Here is a 21,228-nt window from a genome sequence, read left to right on the forward strand (position 1 = left end):
AAAGGAAACGTGCGGTACTATGTTAAGTACCTTCTGCCGTGCGTTTCACAGCTCTGTCCTAGTTTGTACGTAGGTGTAATAGGTAATTGTTTTTAAAGTAGACTGGGTCCGGTTGATTGGTTGGGAGTTACGGGACTAAAACTGAGGTCCTCACTCCCTCGATCAAGACGTAGTTCATCCAGAATTAGTGACGTCCGCCACACATGCAACCGGATAATGAAAGTCCGCAGGAGTGGCAAAATCTAGGTACTGAAGACAATACTAATGCCAGAGATGAGAAATAATTTACGGAGAAATAAAAGTATATGGACCGGGTACACAGGTCAGAGCTAGAGGTGTACTCATTCCGCTTTCAACCTGCCCATGCTTGCCTGTCAGACAGGCAAGGACGCTGCCGCACGTTCTAAGTAGATTGGGCAGGCTAAAAGGAGTCTTGCTTTCCTGCCTGCCCGCCTTACCGCAATGCTACATTACATAGCACTTTATTCTGTACGATTTTATTGTAATGTTATCAGTAGGGTTCGGAAGTTGATGAAAAATCTTTATCTCAAGACGAGACTCAACGAAATATATATTCACTGGGGGTCATTACAGGCCACATAATGGTGGATTTGATTTGTCCGTTTCTTCCTTATCGGAGTATTTCGGGCTGGCTTACTTATTTTGATATAAACGGTTTTCTCTGCAACGTCACCGTCTTTCGACTAGTACTGGCTATTCTCAATTCGAACGGTCATAAGGTCATTGCACCTAAGAACCTGAAGACGCACGTTATACGACAACGGCAACTAAAGTAACGTTATGGAAATCTAGTTTCTGTAACCTTAGGTGTTTCAGCCAAATATGACCCCAGTTATACCAATTCTAATTTCATTTCGCAGGGCGTGTATTGCGGATTCGCTGAATTCATTCTAAGTGGTGAAAATAATTCATTATAAATTCCCCAAATGCATTGTAGCATACACGAAATTCGGTTTTCATATTATTTTAATCTAAAAAGCACATATCTGAAAGAAGATGATTCTCTTTCATATTAAGTTTTCTTCGCACTACGTTACATACGACCAGAGTGCAGTTTTTTTAAAATCCACTGAACCATTTTTTTTCCTATTCAAACAGTTTTTGCTCTACATTCCGAAAACTTATATACTGCAGAATGCCCTCAAGACCTTAGCACACGTTTCCACAGCTCTATCAGCCACTGAGTCTTTGTCACCGTTTAAAATATTAATTGAACGAGGAAACTATTGTCAGATTTGCAAATATATATACATAATCTAGGTTTCCGAATGAGACTTTAGTAACTTTTTATACACTTTGCACTGCGAGATACGTACCGATTTGCATGAAGCTGCTTCATAAACACACGAAAATTTTTCCCTGCTGGACTTCGGCTCTGTCTCGAGATTGGTATACATTCCCCAATTCCTAATTTCGTCTCAATCTCCTGTAAGTTTGGTTTGTTCATTTCGCTGCTCCTACCGTTGTGATAAATGAGCTGTAGTGTAACTACCTACGTATGCAAAATTACACCCGGCTTGTCACGTTGGGTTGATCGCGCAACCCGCTGTCAGGTGCAGCAAGGCTGAACGGCCTGCTTTAATCACTGTGCTTCAGTATACATCTACGCTTTTGTCTCCATTTTGACAGGTTAAGTTTCTTCACTGGCTGCGGCGGAATTAGGGGCAGGCAGGATCGAAGCAGAAATTGTCCATCTCTGATTAGAGCAGACGAGTGTTCTCTCAGGATGAGTAAGGGGCAGCTAACATACGTCACTGGTCAGCAGTGAGAAGCAGCAGCCTAGTTTCGGTCGCGGCGGTTTGGAGCTAAGGATAGGAGAGAGGAGGCGCTGTCTGCGGGACTCGTCACAAAGCGCATTGTCCTCAGGACAGCCGTGAGTCATGCGTGCGGAATTTGACTGGCTAGCCAGCAGCAGGTGGCGAGGGCTTCAGCCCGTCTACCAGCAGCTGCAATGTGTTTATTTTATTCCTATCTGGCACAGGTTTCACAATTAAAGAGCCACCCCACGTATACACAAAACAACTACGCCTGTATTTGTATTGTCTGCATATCTACAAAATGTTGATTCCGTAACCAGACACTTTCCTACATACGCACACGCATTATAAGCATTTACATACGTTTGAAGATTTGATAGTCGCACCTCCACACCCTCTGCGGCAATGGAGCTCGACAGTCGTTTTAAGAGCCACGATTTTAAAAACACTAAACAACTAGTCACCGTGAAAGCAGTGAGCTCAGTTAAAGTACTATCATAGTTTAGTGTGTTATAAGGACGTATTTCAAAACTGTAGGTGGAAAGTTAGCGGCAAACTGATTAGGGCTCTCAGTTAGACCAAATATCAGTGTCGACACAGCCACACTTTCTGAAAAAAGCTGTTGAATACGTGTGCATGGGGAATCATTGCAGGAATTTCGCTCGTGGGAGCAGACACCGTTCAAGCCACGAGCTGTGTTTGAGGACGCTCTTGACGACACTGTGAGAGCCCTACACCCCCCCCCCCCCCCCCCAGACGTACGCTGTAGGCAGAAACATTGTGATGCAGTGGGGACTCTTGCACCCAAGTTCAGCAGCTAATGAAGTGCTTAGTCCGCAGCGTGTCTCCGTCTATGGTAGGCGAGCACAATCAGGTTAACGTCCTCTTGTTCTCCGTAATCACATTAAGGCAGCTATCTGCAATCCATGACTGAATTTCAGGTGTGTCACTTTTACGAAGATGTGTTCGGAATACTGTTTACTTCATGTATCTGTTGATTGCAAGGTGTACTTCACTATAACGATTCCCTTCTGCAGCACTAGATCTTTTTCATTCACGCTCCCAGTTCTTTCTTAACTTTTCTTTCAACTGAACTACGAAATCTAAGAACAGGATCTTATTGTACTCCTCTAACAGCTGACAGCAACCGATTCTTTCGTTAACTTGTCTGGCGTGAAATCCGCGTGGCCTTTTACACATATAACTTCGTCGTTCCTTTCCTGCAAGTACTCCACATTATCAATTATCTAATACACCAGGTTTCCTAAGGACCTTGTTTGAGGTGGTATCGAAGTACTTGTAGGACTGTTACAGTCCGACAGTATAACAGTCTGCTGATTTACGTTTTAGGAAGTATACTTCAGCATAGCGAAAATTATTTTTCATTTTGGTATCACAATCGATGTAGGCCTACTGTTTACACTCCATTAACATGATCCTATAAGTTGTTATATCGTCGAGCGTTACCTATAACTTCAGAAGCTGTGAATGATACGGTTAAAATTACGCTTACACCACGGTATATTAGTTAATGTTTCCTCCTCATTTTGAATCTGTTGATTATCCGAGACAAGAGGGAACGCCGTTCTTTCTTCATCCAGTATCTATCTACCCGAATAATATTGTACAATAATGTCTCCGATGTTGACCTTTTAATATGGAGTGTTCAACCAAGAGCTTTGCAGTTATCAACCGATGAAGCTGATGCAATGGAAAATCCAGCGCTTCAAGCAGTAGAGAAATGCTCTTTACGAAAGATGCCGGAAAAGACCAGCACTGACGTCGACGCAGCGCTATGCGCTCTACCTGAAGGGCAATAAGTATTTTTGAGTGCACTGTTATAGTTCTATAGTGTGGCGATTCCTTGAGTACATATCTCACTGGTAAAATAATAATAATTATAATGACACAGTGAGGGGGGGGGGGGGGAGATCCTGGAGCTTAAGATTACTGCCTTTGCCGACTACCTATTTGCACTCCTCTTATAGCAACAACTGTGGCATCTGGTTCCCTCTTCTCCAGCCTAATGTGAATGTAAAATGACTCGCTCCACATAATTACTATTAATCGTACAAATGATCCACGGGACATGAAACTGACATTTCGTGGCCTCACGATTGAGTCCCCAGTTCTCGGAGACTGACTCTGATAGCTTGGTGCTGTATTTTTGAAGGTGCATTAGGTGTTCTTAGGAAACCATTCCTTGATCTGAGTCAGAGGCGTGCTGGGTAATAACCGACTAAAGGCTCCACTGGCTACTGTTTCTCGTCGAATAACATGTGGTACCATGCCAGTTAAGCTTTGCAGCTCCTCCAGTGGTAACGCGTGCTGTCAGCTCGTGACAACAGGGCGTGTCCATTGAGAGCCATTTCCGCCATTTTTACGTGCAGGATACAGTGAATACTGGGCAAGTGTATTCAGCTGTCGAGTATCACGGCGTGGAAAGTTTAGCATCGTTTTATCCCTATGTTATTTCAATCACCTTTCACCCAATTTCATCTAAAAAACACACTTTATGCTTTATGTTTGAGCAGTAGTTCTTGTAGATAACGTCTCGGACCAAGATAACATCGAGGTATCTAATGCACCACAGCGTTCTCTAGCTGCGATACCGAGACAGCTGGCGCACTGGTTGACACACCGAACCCCCATTCGGCGGCACGACTGTTACCACACGGGTGTTGAGATTTAGATCCTCAATCGTTTCGAGAAATCGCTTTAAGCAAATGCTTGTACTCTGTCTCCAACGACTTCGTCGTCAATGGGACATTATACCCAACTTCTAGATGTCATGTTTTTCAGGCCTTGTTGGCGCAAGAGATGAGGACTTCGTCCTTCAAGACAACACTCTGCCACGTTGGATACGTCTCGTAGACTACTATAGTCATGAACAGCAAATTGAGTGAACGGAATAGCTGGCTCAGTGTTTCGACTCCAGTTTCACAAAACATATTTGGAAACACGCAAGGGAAGGAAGTGTGGCGCTCAATGCAGACCCTTCAGCATTAGGAGGTGCTAACAGAACAGCATTCATCTCATATTGAGGTTACAGTCACCATCTTTGACAACAGTCCACATCGGGCTGTGTATTGCTTTGCTCATAGGTGTCATCAGAATCTGAAACATATATAGTCATGGGAAAAAGTATTTATACACCGTTGCTCACGTAGAATAACTTTATTTATTAGAACTAAAGATCACAACCAGAGATTTTATTTGGGAAACTAACATTATGGAGTTTCCTCCATAATCTGTACGTACAAAAAGGATTAACGAAATTCGCCTTCTGCAAAAAATGTATAAAAATGCTGTGTCAGCTGGTTTCACACAGTGGGGAAAAATGCATTTATACATACAAAGAAAATTACAACGTACATAAATAAAATGAAAATGCTAATACTTTGTAAAGATCCCTCTTCTATGAATCACTTCTGTTAACCTTTTGGCAGAGAATAAACCTTTTTTTAGTCTCTGAGACAATATTTTGCTATTCTTGTTGTAGACATTATTTCTCGGCACTCTTACTTCATATTTCATGTTTTTTGAGCATTCTTTCAAGCATACTATACTGGAAACTTGATAGCGTGGGGAGTATGGTACATCAACCACAGATGACTAATTGCCGCTGTAAGCTTAGGGTCATCGTCTTGTTGAATGTAGTAATCTGTGGCTGAACCCACACTATCAACACTTTTTGTAGATTTTCCTTCAGGATATTTAAATACTGAAATAAAAACATGTTGCCCATCAGCAGATCTAGCCATACATCCCCATACCATAATTCCTGCACCACCGTACTTTACTGATGGTTGAATGTGTTTGGGATCCAATGCAGTATCTGGTTGTCTCACACCAAAATTATGCCATCATTTACAAATATGTTAAATATACTTTCATCTGTGTACAGTACCTTGTCCTAGAAACTTGTGTTCTTACCTATATGCTCTCTAGCAAATTCAAGTCTCAAAGTTCTTGTTCTTCTTGTTGATGTATGGTTTTCTTCCAGATGCGCTAGCTCCGTAACCTGCACTTACTGAAAATATAGCGAACGGCCCTTGGTGTCATTTCCTTCCTCAACTAATCATTAACATGGGCAGATAACGCAGAAGCTGTCAGTCTAGGATCTTTTATGGCCATCCTTGTTAACATATTTCGACGTCTTTGTGTTAGTTCCTGTGGTTAACCTCTTGTTTCGCTATTAATGGGAGTATTTCTCTAAAACGTGATCTTGTCGGGCTGCACAATTGCGTCGCTTCTTCCAATAATATCAGGTGTTTCTGAGAATTATTTTCCCTTGTCATATTGGGAAATAACTATTTGCCTATCATATACAGTTGCTTCCTTCCCTTTGTGGCCCATGTTGCCGTTGCACGACATTCACAGCGTATCAGAACCAACCTGCACCAGGTGCAGCTTGTCACGGAAGGCGTTAATTGCTGCTAGTAGTTCATTAGTAGTTTTTATGTTTACATTTCTGGTAGTGTATGAATACTTTTCTCCCACTATGTGACGCTAGCTGGTATAGAATTTTTGTTTCCTTTTTGCAGAAGGCTAATTTAGTTAATTCTTCTATACGTGCAGATTAGGAAAGAAATCTCACACTGTTAATGCACTGATTAATACGTATATCTGGTTGCAGTCTTTAGGTTTGACAAATGAAGCTGTTCTACATGAACAACAGTGTATGAATACTTTTTTCCATGACTATTTTGTAAGTTTCAAACTGGTTCTATGAGAGGACATAAAATCCTTTGTGTGGTAATGTGTTTTTATACATTTCAAGTGCTCTTGGCAATGTCTAGGAGTCAGACTAAGCAATTTCCTACCACCAGAACTATTATCGGCAGCCCTAAAGAAAGTTTTCAGTTTGCTTAACTAGGGATACGAATAAGGGATACATGTTAATGGAAAATTCCTCAGCTAAATTCGGTTTTGGGCGCCCTGCTGTTGTTCGTACCTACAGTAGATAAACTTCTATAACGAATAGATCTTAACTGAACATCTTGGAAAGTGGTTATGGGAAGTTAAAATGTGGACGCACAGAGCATTAAGGTATACATGAGGAAGATAGCGAAAACACTGCCATACATCACAGAGTTGTGAAGTATACGTGAACAACTCTGGTAACGGACGAAACGTCGGAGCACCGGTTTAGACAGATGAAACTATATGACATGAGAATTCTGAAACGGTCTCTACATGTGTAGTACATAGACATTGGCCTGAAATAACACGGAGGTAAGTGGAAAAATACAAACTGAAAAACGTACGGACCATTCGCGGATTACGAAAATATACCAAAGTGTGTACAGTTGCTTGGTTACTGGGTATTTAGCTACGCAGGAAATTACACACGAAATGGGAACATATGAACATAATTTGTCACATACTAATTTAATATGGAGCTCTATCCCAATATTCCAAAGCATTTCAGAAAGCCAGTGGAAACAAGTTTTTAATGCTGCTCGAAGTAAGTTTCCTCTCTACTGTTGTCCTGGAAGGGGTATTCGTCGCAGATGAATGTAAGTGTGCAGCACCCTCATGGATTTCTATTGGTAATTTGTGTCAAAGCATCTTTACATAGCTTCACACTGTCTGGTATCTAACTTCATGCGGAAGATCTAACAAAGAAATAAAACCGCTCGGTGACATTTCGCATACATGCGAATAAAATTTGTGCGTCTTTTACAGCGACAATACGACAATTCGCGGAATCGGCCGATATTTACGATGGATTTGGTCCTTCGGGGGGCAGTTTCATCGTTTCTTTTACATGTATCTACCCACTTGATTTATGAAACGTAAGTACTTTTCCCTAATAAGCCACGGCGTGAACGGCCGGTTATTCGCTGAAGTAGCATAAATACAGGTAGCTACGTGGTAACACATTTGTTAAAAAACGTAGATGCCATGCGGGAAAGACAGCTGACTGAAGATATTTAAAGTGACAGGGAGACTGGGTTTCTGTAAAAGGTTCATGATGCTGTGAAACAAGACATTTGAGTCCCACAAAAACCACGAAAAAGGACAGCAACAGATAACGTCAGATCCAATAATCAAACAGCTATGATTTCCTAAATATATTTCCGAGCTACGTGAAGTGAGTATCACAATCGATTGCTTGATAAGGTCCAGATATGTTTGTGATCGATTCGCATTTAATGCTTTGTCACAGAACAATTCAAACAAAAACAGGAACTTCATTAATAAACCCGAATGACGTCCACACGGAGAAGCTAGTAAAACAATAGACTGGCTCGACATTAGCTGTAGTCTTTATGATGAGCCGTCGATTAAATTATTATGCATCGTCATCACATCTAAAGTTTCTAACAGAGGGTTGCCTTAAACAGTGTACATTCTGCCTACACCAAAGCACTGTCCCACAGAAGTGCTGACGACGCCGCCAGTTCACTGGCATGCAAATCATGCTTCGAGAGAAACGCTCTTTCTTGTTGCTGCTCTGTTTCTACTTTCTCTGGGGGAGTTCGCACAGGAAAATACATTGGAACAGATTCTCTAATGACGAATGGAGATTCATTCAAAACTAAGGAACTTACAATTTCGCCTCATGTTATGACTTATGTTTACAAGCACCTGACATTTGCCGTGGAAGCCACATTGACGAAATTTAACTATGGATCAAGGAAGGACGCTTACAAACTAAACTATTTGCTGCAGATTTTATATGACAAGTGAACAAAGTAAAAGAAGTCATCATTTCGTAAAAATTATGTTCAATTCCATAATATTATACTCGAGAGTTTTGTCTCTGTCTGATTCTACGGATAAAGTAGTTTTCAACAGTTCACAGATACGGACTTCATTGTGGCAACATACAGATAGCTCGAGGAAACAAGCTTGTTGGGAGAGTCACTGAAAAGTCACACTGGATGATAGTGAAAAAAGCTTTGTAACTGGCACCAAGAGAGCCGTAGAAAACACACACCTAAAATGTTTCCTCTGTAGCCATTACCTAATTCTCACATCTCCTTCATTTTGCCCATGAGTATGTCAAATATACGTTCGCACATAACCATTTCGTAATTCAATTGCTCGGGTAGATAGGTGATACAGGTACAGCACTGCATCTTTTTGAATACGTTGTTAACGACGAAAACAAAAGAGGCAGCATGATGATAAAAGCCACTACATGTACACCACACAAACAAGTTTCCTATGCAACATCGTTTAACACACAACGCAGTTTAATGACATTGGCCTCTTCTACAAATCACTGAATTTTACCTGTTGATGCGTCTCATGAAAAACGCTTATTACATTATACTAGCGAACTGTTCCAAACATATATCATAATGAACAACAGATCTCCGTACTGACGAACTTAATATCAGCAGCCTATTTTTTCTTTTTTTAGAAAAAAGTGGGGAGGGGTGCTGTCTAATAATTTCAACAGAAGAACTCTTGGATGAAACCCAAACCTACTTCTCTTAATGTAGAACATAAATGAATGAGCATAAGCATTCGCGTCATATCGATGGCTTCCCAAAGATTACTAAATTCCAGCAACAGAAACCTGTTGCTATGGATACGCGGTACAACAACAAATACAGAAAAAACATGGCGCGAAACTCATTTGAGGTGCTTCCTGCCCTAAGGCAATACAGTATCATCATTTATGGAATCAAAATAGTTAAACTATTCATAGCAATGAGTTTGTGAAAGGCTGCGACAAGAAAATGAAACAATGACTGCAACTTACCGTGTGCAAACTGTTCTGCAGGCCCATGTCTTGTTTCTTCTCGGTCTTCTTTGCAGCTCGTTTAGTTTTGGTTTCCAGAAACCGTTGTTTCAGTATAAGTGTCTCCTGCATATTCTGCTCAACAACACCATTGAAACACTGATCGAATCGCGGCACGCAGTCGTTTTGTCTACGGCGATAATTCTCTATGCGTCTCCTTAACCTGTCAAACACAGCCTGCCTCTTTGGAGTTGGCACTTCACCCATGACGTTAGTTGTTGCTCCTGTGCCGCCTCCGCCACCCCCTAGAATACCTGGGGGTGGCGGGACGCCAGGCACCGGGGGCTTCCGGGAACCAAGCCCCGTGTCCACGCAGCCGCCCACGCCGTGATCCAGGACGCCTGTCTCGCAGACACACAGGCCTAAAGGGTATGCCAGCTTGTCACTTCATACCCTCACAATAGAAAGCACAATCACGCCTACTGCCATCCGGCGTTTACGCTACTTTTGAACACGCTCACCCTGGTTACCAAGCACCGTCACAACGCTTGTCTCAGCCACAGCACTGTCACTGTTTCACACTGCTTATTTATCCACCACCACAACACAACAGGTTGTTGCCGCATAACCTCACCACGCGACCCACACGTTTCGTCATGTCAGCGACGTTTGCTTACTGGAACAGGTTTAGCTTCCAGCATCCTAGCAGTGATGCCATGTTAGACTATATTTGCGACACCTTTCACATTTGTTACAATTACTGACACGAATGATACATCACACGGACATTTCTTGATACTGTGACGTACGACAACCTTTATCTCGGAGCTGCGCGATAACATATACGCCAGCGTTCCGCACAATTATCTTTGGGGTCCACATGCGTACGAGGATATTCGTACTTAACCGGCGCGTGGGTTAAAACGAGATACTCAACAGCTCTCTTGTCGTAGCTGCACACAAGTGGCGCGCGTCATTGGCGGCATCTGCTGACTAAACAGCCGACTGTTAGTCACGTGGTACAAAATGGCTGCTTCCATACGGCTACAGCGTGTAGTGAAACTTGGAAATTTAATTTTGCAGAACGAAGTACATTTTTTACGCCATGAAGCGGCTAGGACATGTGTTTTAAAACGAAGAATATGTGGTAGGTTTACAAACTTATTACTTTTCATACCAAAATACTTCTTGCTGTTTAAAGCAAATCGTGTTGCCGGTTCACACAATGTGGAATGTTTGGATTGCAGTTGTGTTTATTATTTAGTATTTACTGACATTTTGTTGACAGTTCTTCAACTCTTTGATTTGAGTAAGTAAGATAATCGTGTACGTCTTTGCACAAGTTTCAACATTAAAGAATAAAGTACATTGTTTTTTAGTGACGTTTGTATAGCAATGTTTACTTTTAATCGTGTACATAAATTCCTTCTCTGTTTTGAGAAATTATCTGTGTCAGCCTTTCCTACCATTTTCGCAATCGGTCAGTGGTTTGTGCTTCAGTCATTTCACTAAAAGACATGTACGCAATAAAAGATCAGTGGAAATGTTTGGATATGAATCTCTCTCTCTCTCTCCTCTCTCTCTCTCTCTCTCTCACTCATTCACTCATTGCACGTCGTGGAATACATTTCTGCTTTGTAACATCGTGTTGAATGATTTCTTGTTTTCTTTAGGTCGTGCGCTAGAGTCCTGTGTAGGTGCCAGGACGCAGCTGAGGTTATACAGCACAAAAACTGAAACTGCGTCAGGTGATTCAACAGATTATCATACGTTCATCAAAGATACCGAGAAAGTAACAGGTAAGCCTATGTTTTTAGTTAAACTGATATTGTCATTGTCGTAATTTGTTTCACAATTGGAAAAAAACACCCAGTTCACTCGATTTTCTTTTCAGTGTTTCTGTAATGGCTTTCCACTTGAAGGAGCTAAATATATGTTAACCTAAGGAACTAAATTTTCTTGTGACACTAAAGGTACATTTATATTTAAGTGACATTGTACTGAATGTTTGCCATTTGAATAGCCAGAATTACAAAATAACAAACATCACTTCTGCAAACACTTTCCAGTTTCGTTTATATTTTTTATGACATTAACACAAATCAGAATATTGAATTTTATTATGGTTGAAAGACTGTGCATCCTACTTTGTGCACTTTTACAGCAAGCCTGCTCCATAACCCAATCAGAAAACAGCTTTAGGGATGCAAAAGTTGCTCTACAGTTCATCTCACATGACAGATTTAAGTTGGTCATTTATAATAAATTTTCAGCCTCCCAAGTAAAAGTTTCAATGTTTACCTTTAAATAAGCATGGTGTTTCCTCAGAGAAGTACTTAAATATTAGAGGTTTTAAATGTTATCCATTCTCTTGTATTCATTTCTTATACTAATTGTCTTGCTATGTTAAAAAAACATTAGCTGTTTTACAGAAGTAATTAATTTTCTCTACTGAAATTTGGCTACACAGGAGTAATTTCAGTCTATTTGTACATAAAACTGCATTTGTCTGAACTGATTAGTTGTATAACTGCACACATGTGCACTTCGCCCCCCCCCCCCTTCCCCACTCTCTGTTTCTTCTCATCAAATTTACATTTTTTGGCTTTGCCAACTCACAGCCGATTGTTACCATTCCAACTTAACCCATACCTTGGGCTACTGTACAGAATCAGTCTGCCATCACTAGTAACATAATTGGGAAGGATAGGGCGCTCTGTGACACTGCAGACCTTACATACTATGCAATAAATTTGGCAGTTCCTTTGTTGCAAGAAGACACAGTCGAGCAAATGTGGTTAAATTTTTTTCTGTAGTTTTTCTTATTGTTCACAACAGCATTAAATTAACTTTGACACTGTCTTAATGCTTGTCCAGCTATGTAATTTGATGCTTTTTGTGTCACAGTCAGTTTAGGTAAAGGATAATGTAGGTAGAATTTATTTTATGTGTGATTGCTGTTATTCTGTTGAACTTCTGAATATAAAATATACAGAAGTGCATGATTTTTTCCAAAGAAATATCTTCTCTGGATTGCTATTTGTGTGTTAGATATTTGTATAATGTTTCAAGAAAAGTGAGACTTGTTCTTAGCAAAACTGCTTGGTGTTGTTAGGTGTTGCCATCCTCATCTAAAAGTGTATAATAATTATCTGTTTATATCACTGTACACTTCTTTTGCTGTTTCAGTATTGTGCAGCACTTTTTAGGAATAGGTGTTATGTTATAAGTAGGTAAAAAATGAGAATGATAGCGCACTCTTACAAACCAAGGCCTGAAACTAGATACCTGTTATTATGTGAGAATTATGCCCAATAACTGAAGTGAAAGGAATGGTTAAGAATACATTGCAACCTGTCAGCTTTGACCAATTATTTGTCAGCAAACAGTGGCGTCACCTACCAGGGACACAATGACCACTGTAATGTTTAGATAAAACAGTGACAGGTCATGCACAATTTGGTTCACTTCATGTTTAACAGTGGTGCCAAGTGGTGCTTTTAACCCCCTAACATTTTGCCACTAGAGTAGTGGTGGTGGTGGTTGTGGTGGTGGTAGATATTTCTTTACCAACTGAGTTTTAGTTAAATGATGTGAGATGGAAGTACCACTAGAAAGCATATGTGACAGTGAAGTTTGAGTCAGTCCTAGAGTTGTGCTCAGACAGCCTAATAACTGTATTGAATGCTTGAAAAAAGCATAAAATCCATCTTTGAGCCCCAGTTTGACACAAATTTTTGTTAGTAATGATATATTCATTATATTAGAGTTGAACATTTTTTATGTGTACTCCACTGATATAATGGTAAAAGTTACTTCATGGATCCACATTTTTCGTAGATTATGTATGTAATGTGCATCAAAATACTCAGACGGAACTTGTCCATAATTTCACATGGTCTTCCTCAATTATCCTTGCAGTTTTAGTTTTTATAATGAAAGTGCATTAAATCCAGGACAAATGTGGACATTAGGCTATGCTACAGGTCGACCTGTTACCACAATCTTTATTTGATGTTCACTTTCAGGAGCTTTGCATACTCCCAACTAAATTGTCACCTCCACCCTAACCTAGACATGAGCCTATGCTACAGGTCACTCTGTCACCACAACAAAGATTTGAGGAGGAGTCTGTAATCACACTAATTGATATCAGTGTGTGTCAGTAAATCAAATCATATTGTTAAAAACATGAATATATCAGTCTACATTGGGATAACAGGGGTTTTCAATGGGACTGTAAATGTAAATAAATATGCACAATATGTAAGGTAGAGAAGATTATCATGACATATTAATTGACTTTGCCACATTACAACCAAACAACATCCAGCCTAAACTAGACCTCGGCTGCACTACAGATAAGCCGGTCACTGCATATTATATTTCAAGAATCTGTGCCAATGGTAATGTCATTGTTCAGAGCAGAATCATGAGCTTCACTACTTTGCAGATAAAGAGTAAAGGATAAATAACTTTGCAGCCATTTAATTGATGTCAACTAATTTACTTTCCACTGTATTTGACCATGTTTTTGCATATAAACGACTGTATACCACATTTTACCATGGATATAAGAAGTAATAAATGTCGCATCAGCTGACAGTGTGTTGGAATGTTTGATGAAAGTATAGTTGCAAGGTGAGGCTTCTAATGTGATTTCTTCCATTTTTGTTCCACTTTGTAATTCTGCACATTACTACAGGGATAAAAGTAAAAATTATACTGCTTTCCAAATCCCAATTTGAGAGTATTTATTGAACACCAGGGGAAAGAAATATAGAGGATATTGTGGAAAATAGGGTGGGATGCAGAATTAGAAAAACTGGAAGGCATATAGTGGTAGTCCTAACCACATGGCATTCATTTTGTTTTTAGCTATACTCACCAACAGTACTTTTAGTTATATATGAATGTTGGTGCTCATTTGGAGTAATCCTTAACATGAAACAACTCAGAAATGTGCGTATTTAGGAACGTTTGGTCTTGTAGACCTCATAATGTTTTTATCACATAATTCCATATTAGTTGACAAAAATTATGTAAATTGTCGATTAACTCATAAGTTAGTTTAATACTATTCAACACACATAAAGGCTTTGTTATTTACATTAGTTAAAACAAACTTGAAATATTTTAAGTGCAGTCATTTGGTATTAATATTCAAATGGTTGTTAATATTGTTACACCAGTCACGATATTTGTGAAAAGTTGCAGAAAATGTAAATGAAGGAAACAATCAAATAAAATGAAGATATTCAAACAATGGAAACTCCTGCCTGGAATATTAACAATACTATGAACAGAATGGATTGCTACTTCCAGTAAAGATGATCCGTTGAGTTGCAGACAGTCATGTATCAGTCTTTTTGTTGTGCATTTCTGCAACTAAAGGGGTCCTCTTTATGGTGAATAGCAATCTGCACTTTTCCTAGTATTTTTAACTGAAGATATTAAACCACAGCACTTTTACACAGTAGAAGCACATCTTTCTGTTATGTTTCAGGTAAATTAGTTGACCACATTTGGTTCACTTGTTTCCCGTTCTTGGACCCAGAACAGTTCATACATGTCTTCCTTTTTTTTTCACTCTATCACTTGGTACGCTAACATGTCATCATAAAATAAATTCTGCCATATTTGAGATTTTGATGGCTTTTGCCCCAAATTCAGTCTTTGGCTGTCAGTCCAGGTGTTCTTCCATTCAAAAGTTACGCTAAGGTGTTTTTCTTGCTCTAACTGGCCGACAGTGTTCCCACATTAAATTATTTTGGCCATAAAAGTGCTGTGTTTACTGTGAGGAATTATCTGTGGTACAGATCACATCAGTCACTTCTTCCAATAAAGTATTTTCTTCACTAGTATCATTTTCTGTTTCATAGTCATCATCAACTACCATAAAATCAATCTCAGCATCAGAATCATGAAAAATGTTGTAGTCATTCCCATTTTCTCTTCACCTATACCATTAACTCCTGTTGCATCCAAGCTACAAATTTTGTATCAGCTGCAGAAGTCTTGCTCCCTATAGAAAGTCACTCCACGCTATAACTGAACAGTAAGATAGATTCATGCATATAATAAAATGCAACCATCATTATTAGCAGACGAATTTGACAAAACAAGTGCACAAAATTGGGAACAACTCAAACACAAGATTATCAAAACAGCTCAAGATCAAATTCCTTTACGAAAACACAAGAAACATGCTTGGTGGAATGAAAACTGTGATCATGCAATCAAAGCCAGACAAGAGACATTTAAAGCATGGAATAGCAACAAGACAGAAGACACATATGATACATTCCTGACAACTAGAAAAGACACTTCAAAACTAATTAGACAAACAAAAAGACAATATGAGAATAGTCAACTCTTAGAAATTGAAGAAGATTTTCAGAAATACAATACCAGAAATTTTTATAAAACTTTTAAAACCAAAATAAAGGGGTACCAACCCCAGAATCTTTGCTTCAAGAAGGAAAATGGACAGATGGCTCTTAACAACCAAGAAAATTGCAAAGAACTTTCTAAATATTTTAAGAATCTTCTAAATTGCCCCGAGCCCACAGAAAGATTTCCACCAAAAATTCCCCAACAATGCAATCCAGTTTCACTTGCACCAAATGAAGAGGAAATCATTAAAGAAATTCATAGGTTGAAAAACAACAAAGCATCTGGTGAAGATGGAATTGTTGCAGAACTTTTAAAGGCAGCTGGTCCAAAAACCGTTAAAGAAATTACTTCAGTCATGCAAAACATTTGGCAAACTGAAAAAATTCCTGATGAATGGAAAACCGCCTTGATTCACCCACTTCATAAGAAGGGAGACAAAACTGATGTTAATAATTACAGAGGAATTTCTCTTCTTCCAGTCACATACAAAATCCTCTCTCAATGTCTTCTGAACCGAGCACAACAACAACTTGAATGGAAAATTGGCGAATATCAAGCAGGTTTCAGGCCAAATAGATCTTGCCCAGAACAGATTTTAGTCCTCAAACTAATTCTCAGACATCAAAAAATTTACAATAAAAAACTAGTTTGTACCTTTGTAGATTTTAGAAAGGCCTATGACTCAGTGGATCGTGAATCTCTTTTCCAAATTGTGAAAGAACAAGGCCTGGATCCTAAAACCACGGCAATTATCAGAGACACGCTAACTGGTACAAAATCAAAAGTAAAGTTCAGAGGAGAAATTTCAGAATCCTTTGAAATAAAAACAGGCGTGAGGCAAGGTGATGGACTCTCTCCGTTGCTATTTAACTGCGTTCTAGAAAAAGTAATACAAGAGTGGCGCGAACGAAAATTGGAGTTCAAAATTGACCAACCAGTGAAATTAGGACGAACAAATATTCGAATAGACTGTTTGGCCTTTGCAGACGACTTGGTTATTCTAACGCAGGACATCCAAATTGCTCAGAAACAAATAGAAATTCTTAAAGAAACAGCAGAAAGAGTAGGTCTCCAAATCTCATTTGAAAAAACACAGTATATGACTAGCAACAAACTGGCACCCAAACTTTTGGAAACTAAGTATGGAAAAATCAAAAGAGTTTCGTAATTCAAATATTTAGGTGAAACAATCTCAGAGACTGGTCTAGAAAAAAATTGGAAATGAAATTCGTTGTCAAAAGATGGAGACAGCTTTTAGACTTACAAAAGACATCTACAACAAAAAATGTCTCTCGAGGTACTCTAAATTGAGACATTACAACACGGTCATAAAACCAGAGTGCCTTTATGGGGCTGAAACGCTAATTTTAAACAGAAAAAAGGACATTCAAGAAATCCAAAAAAGAGAAAGAAAAGTAATCAGAAAAATTCTAGGTCCAAAATATACTGAAGAAGGAACATACAGGCTAAGAGCAAATAGTGAAATTCAACAATACACCAGCATATATTCGGATATGAAGAAACGCAGATTAAAATTTTATGGGCATATTAAAAGAATGGATGCTACCAGACTAACTAAACAAGTAGTGGAATTCTACGAAAATCGAAGTAAAGCTAAATTTGAGACAATAAAATTGATTGCTGCTATAAAAGAGGACATGAAAGAGGCAGATATAAAACAAGATGAAATTCAAGACAGAAAATTATTTAGGCAAAAAATTCATGACTGGGTAGTTGGTCAAGCTGAAAAACCAAAGAAAACTGGAACCACATGGTCTGATGAAAGGAAAAGAGCTCATTCCGAGAGAATGAAAACAATTTGGGCAGAGAGAAAGTCTAAAAGAAAATAACTGAATGCCCCGTGATTGTACTTCGCGTGGTCCAGTAGGGCCCAAACGTGAATAACAATAATAAAATGCCATAAAATAAAGAATTGATTGTTGAATTTTTGAACATAACTGCTTAGGTTCAGTGACCGTGTCAGAATTATATTGGAACAAATAAGCCCTTGGTCACAAATATTAAGCCAAAATTGACCAGGTTTCGACACTACTATGAGTGTCATCTTCAGAATTAGACTAACTGTTCTAAAACATATTAAGTATATGATGCATTAATAAAATTGAAGTTTGTACTGACTGGAAAAAGATGCAGTACTTAAAAGTCACATACTAAAAAAGATCTAAGCCGAAAAGGCGGCGCCATGAATAGTTGTAAGTAAGATGGCGAGCCGCTAAGGGCTGCTCGTACTTTAGTGAGCAATGTATTATATACTTAATATGTTTCAGAACAGTTAGTCTAATTCTGAAGACGACGCTCATAGTAGTGTCGAAACCTGGTCAATTTTGACTTAATATTTGTGACCGAGGGCTTATTTGTTCTAATATGATTGTTGAATGTTGCTTTACATGTGGCAAGTATTAAGATGAAGGTACTGAGAAAGGGAAACTGCAGTGCTTGCTTGTGTTACTACACTTGAACTTTAAAAATTAGTGCTGGATATGAGAAACTGATGTTTCAGGTTAAGGGTTATTACTGATTTACAGTAGTTTACATTCAGTAGAATTGCAGAGTGGAGTGTTAATGGTTTGTAAGTTTGGAAAAATTGTTTATTTTAAAACACTAACACACACACACACACACACACACACACACACACACACACACACACACACAGCCACGATTTTAAACAGTATATGTTGAATTGTTATAGTCAAGATAATGTTCCAGAACATTAGGTTTGTCTTTATACATTCCACAAAGTTTTGTTCATGAATGTGTCCAGCATTGCCTCAGGCTTACCAACCACTGTGAATAGACCAGTGCGATTCCTGTAGATTGACATTGTATAGATGCACAGGTGGATTGTTAGCTGACCTCTACATACTCAGTATTATTGGCACAATAATGCAGTATTGTGTCAGTATATTATATGAAAATATGCCTTGCAGAACATGAGCAGAAATTATGCACAGCGGGCAAAGTATATCTGAGAACCTTCTGTGACGATTTCAGTGGGAAAGGGGCTCCTTTATGGAAGCATAGGTTCATAAACCACAGCTGCTCATTACAAATTAAACAAGTGAACTGTATACTTTATTGAGTACGTACATTCTTTTTCTATATATCTCTGTTGTAACTATCTGTTGCAAAATCTATAAAACAGGTACTCTTATTGATAGCTGCCATTATCTTTCGTATGTACTGTGACAACAAATGCAAGAAAAACAAACATATACACTCACTGGACAGCTAAATTAACCTTATTTATCAATTCTGAGAATTGCTACATGCAAAATAAACATTTCTGCTTACTGTGAAGACCTCATGATCTCTACAGTTTCCTATGCTGTTACGGACAACGAGGTATCTGCTGTTTCCTGATAAATCAGGAAATCCGTTTCTCCGTAGTACTACAAGGAGCTGGGATATACGATGTCCAGCACACTTCTTGGTCTCTTTCAGTTCTATATGGCAATTTAATTGGAATGAATTAATTTTCTGTGGCTTCAGCAGGAACTGATAAGTTTTGCGCAATATCGTCGTTACACTCTACTATACAGGACACTCGGACGTTGCATTGTGATTCCTTACATACTAGCAGTTCAATAATGTCTGTCACAAAATTTCGTCCTGTGCATACTTCCGGCAGTAAATGGTTATTAAAGTTTGGCAATCTGGAAACATTGTAATCACATGTAGATAGTGGTAACTACCTTTGTCAGCGTATAGAAGTAGTGCTGTGCAGTTGGTGCAGGGGAAAGCATTTTGGGTTAGCATGCAGGAGGTCGAGAGTTCTGTTCTGGGTAGACCACTTTTTTTGCAAAATATAGTCTGCATGGTACATTATCACGGCAACTACTCTGGGTCTTCTACAAAACATTTGTACTGCCCCCCAGTGGTCCCATTGATTAGTACCAACTATTATAATTGCCACATTCAGGTCCATTACATTTCCACAGTGCGTTATGTCATCAGTAGGGCTGGAAAACTCTGTTATCATTTGCATGTATATCACCATGGTACCACTAGTTAAGGTTAATTATTATTATTATTATTATTATTATTATTATTATTATTATTATTGTATTATAATCGATGGAAATATGGAAACACCACATCCATTATCATTATGGAAACAGTGTAGTTAGAAAACAAGCGTTTAACAATTATTAATTCAACAATTACTGAATTGTGCAGAATAAAAGCTGGAAGAGAGAAAATGCGCATTAGTCAGAACAGCCCGCTGCGACTAATGACTTAGTTTATACTGTACGCACTGCTCACCAGACAGGGACTAGTTGCTAGTGAAGTAATACGCCCATGGCAGACTCCATGTACATTCATACACATACCGTATTTTCTTCTTGTGTTATGCTAAAACAGTGTGACTTCGTGTGGCATACACAAACGATGAATATATGGATATGCTTCTGGTCCTTGGTGCACCTGATAATGGGAGTGGTGTTGCCACTCGTGAATGTGCTGCTAGGTATCCTGGTTGACATCATCTAGATAACAATGTGTTTTGTCATCTGGAGCTTTGCCATTGGGATATAGGGTACTCTGCTTCCACCATTGCATGGCAGAAGTCGTCCACGGACTCGCTGTACTCCACCTACTGAGGAAGCTATTCTGGAGGTCATGCAGCAAGAGCCCCAGTGAAGTACACATAGCGTAGCAAGGCAGCTGCATGTCTCATAATGCACAGTCATTAACGTGCTGCACAAGCATGTGCAATAGAGCCCTATCAATTGTTCCGTAGAGCAACACCTGCATCCGGCAGACTGCCATCTGCGGATGCAATTCTGTGAATGGTTACAACAACAACAACAACAACAACAACAAGAGGCAGCCAGCAATGGCTTCATAGGCACCGTAATATGGTCGGTACAAGCAGCATTCACTTGTGAGAGTGTTTTCAGTATGCAAAATGCCCACCATTGGTGTGATATTAACATGCACTTCACCTGCGACTGTGGATATCGTGTTCACTTTGGCATCGACATCTGGGCCTGAGTATTGGGAGACAGGAGTTTTGGTCCCTACTGGTTCCTGACCAGTTGACTGCACAAAGGTCTCGTGCGTTCCTCTGGAACTATTTGCCTGACGCACTGGAAGACATTCCAGCATGATGGTGACCTTCCACACATTGGTATTAAAGTGCTTCAGTATTTAGACAGAACATTTCCAGGAATATGACTTGGGCGTGCAGGTCCAGTTGTATGGCCCCTGCGTTCACCTGACCTAAATTATGTGGATGCCTTCTCATGAGGACACTTGAAGGAGTACATGTATTCTAATCCGCTGACACATGTGAAAGAACTGGTAGCATATGTTCATGCTGCTCTA

General features: G+C 39.3%; 2 protein-coding genes across 2 annotated transcripts in view; one reads left to right on the forward strand and one right to left on the reverse strand.

The window, feature by feature from the left end:
- The window catches only part of LOC124709032 (neurogenic protein mastermind-like), a 365,469-nt gene extending 355,037 nt beyond the window's left edge, over positions 1-10,432 (reverse strand). Inside the window, exon 1 of the mRNA XM_047240679.1 lies at positions 9,502-10,432. Coding sequence (XP_047096635.1) covers positions 9,502-9,747 — 246 coding nt within the window. The 5' untranslated portion in view covers positions 9,748-10,432. The remainder of the gene's footprint in view (positions 1-9,501) is intronic.
- A 40-nt stretch (positions 10,433-10,472) lies between these two features.
- LOC124804640 (heat shock protein 75 kDa, mitochondrial) overlaps positions 10,473-21,228 on the forward strand; it is a 352,899-nt gene continuing 342,143 nt past the window's right edge. The window contains exons 1-2 of the mRNA XM_047264860.1: positions 10,473-10,627; positions 11,154-11,279. Of these exons, the coding sequence (XP_047120816.1) occupies positions 10,507-10,627; positions 11,154-11,279 (247 nt within the window). The 5' untranslated portion in view covers positions 10,473-10,506. The remainder of the gene's footprint in view (positions 10,628-11,153; positions 11,280-21,228) is intronic.

This window comes from Schistocerca piceifrons, chromosome 7 (assembly GCF_021461385.2).
Source record: "Schistocerca piceifrons isolate TAMUIC-IGC-003096 chromosome 7, iqSchPice1.1, whole genome shotgun sequence".
In the NCBI taxonomy this organism is placed as follows: Eukaryota; Metazoa; Arthropoda; class Insecta; order Orthoptera; family Acrididae; genus Schistocerca; species Schistocerca piceifrons.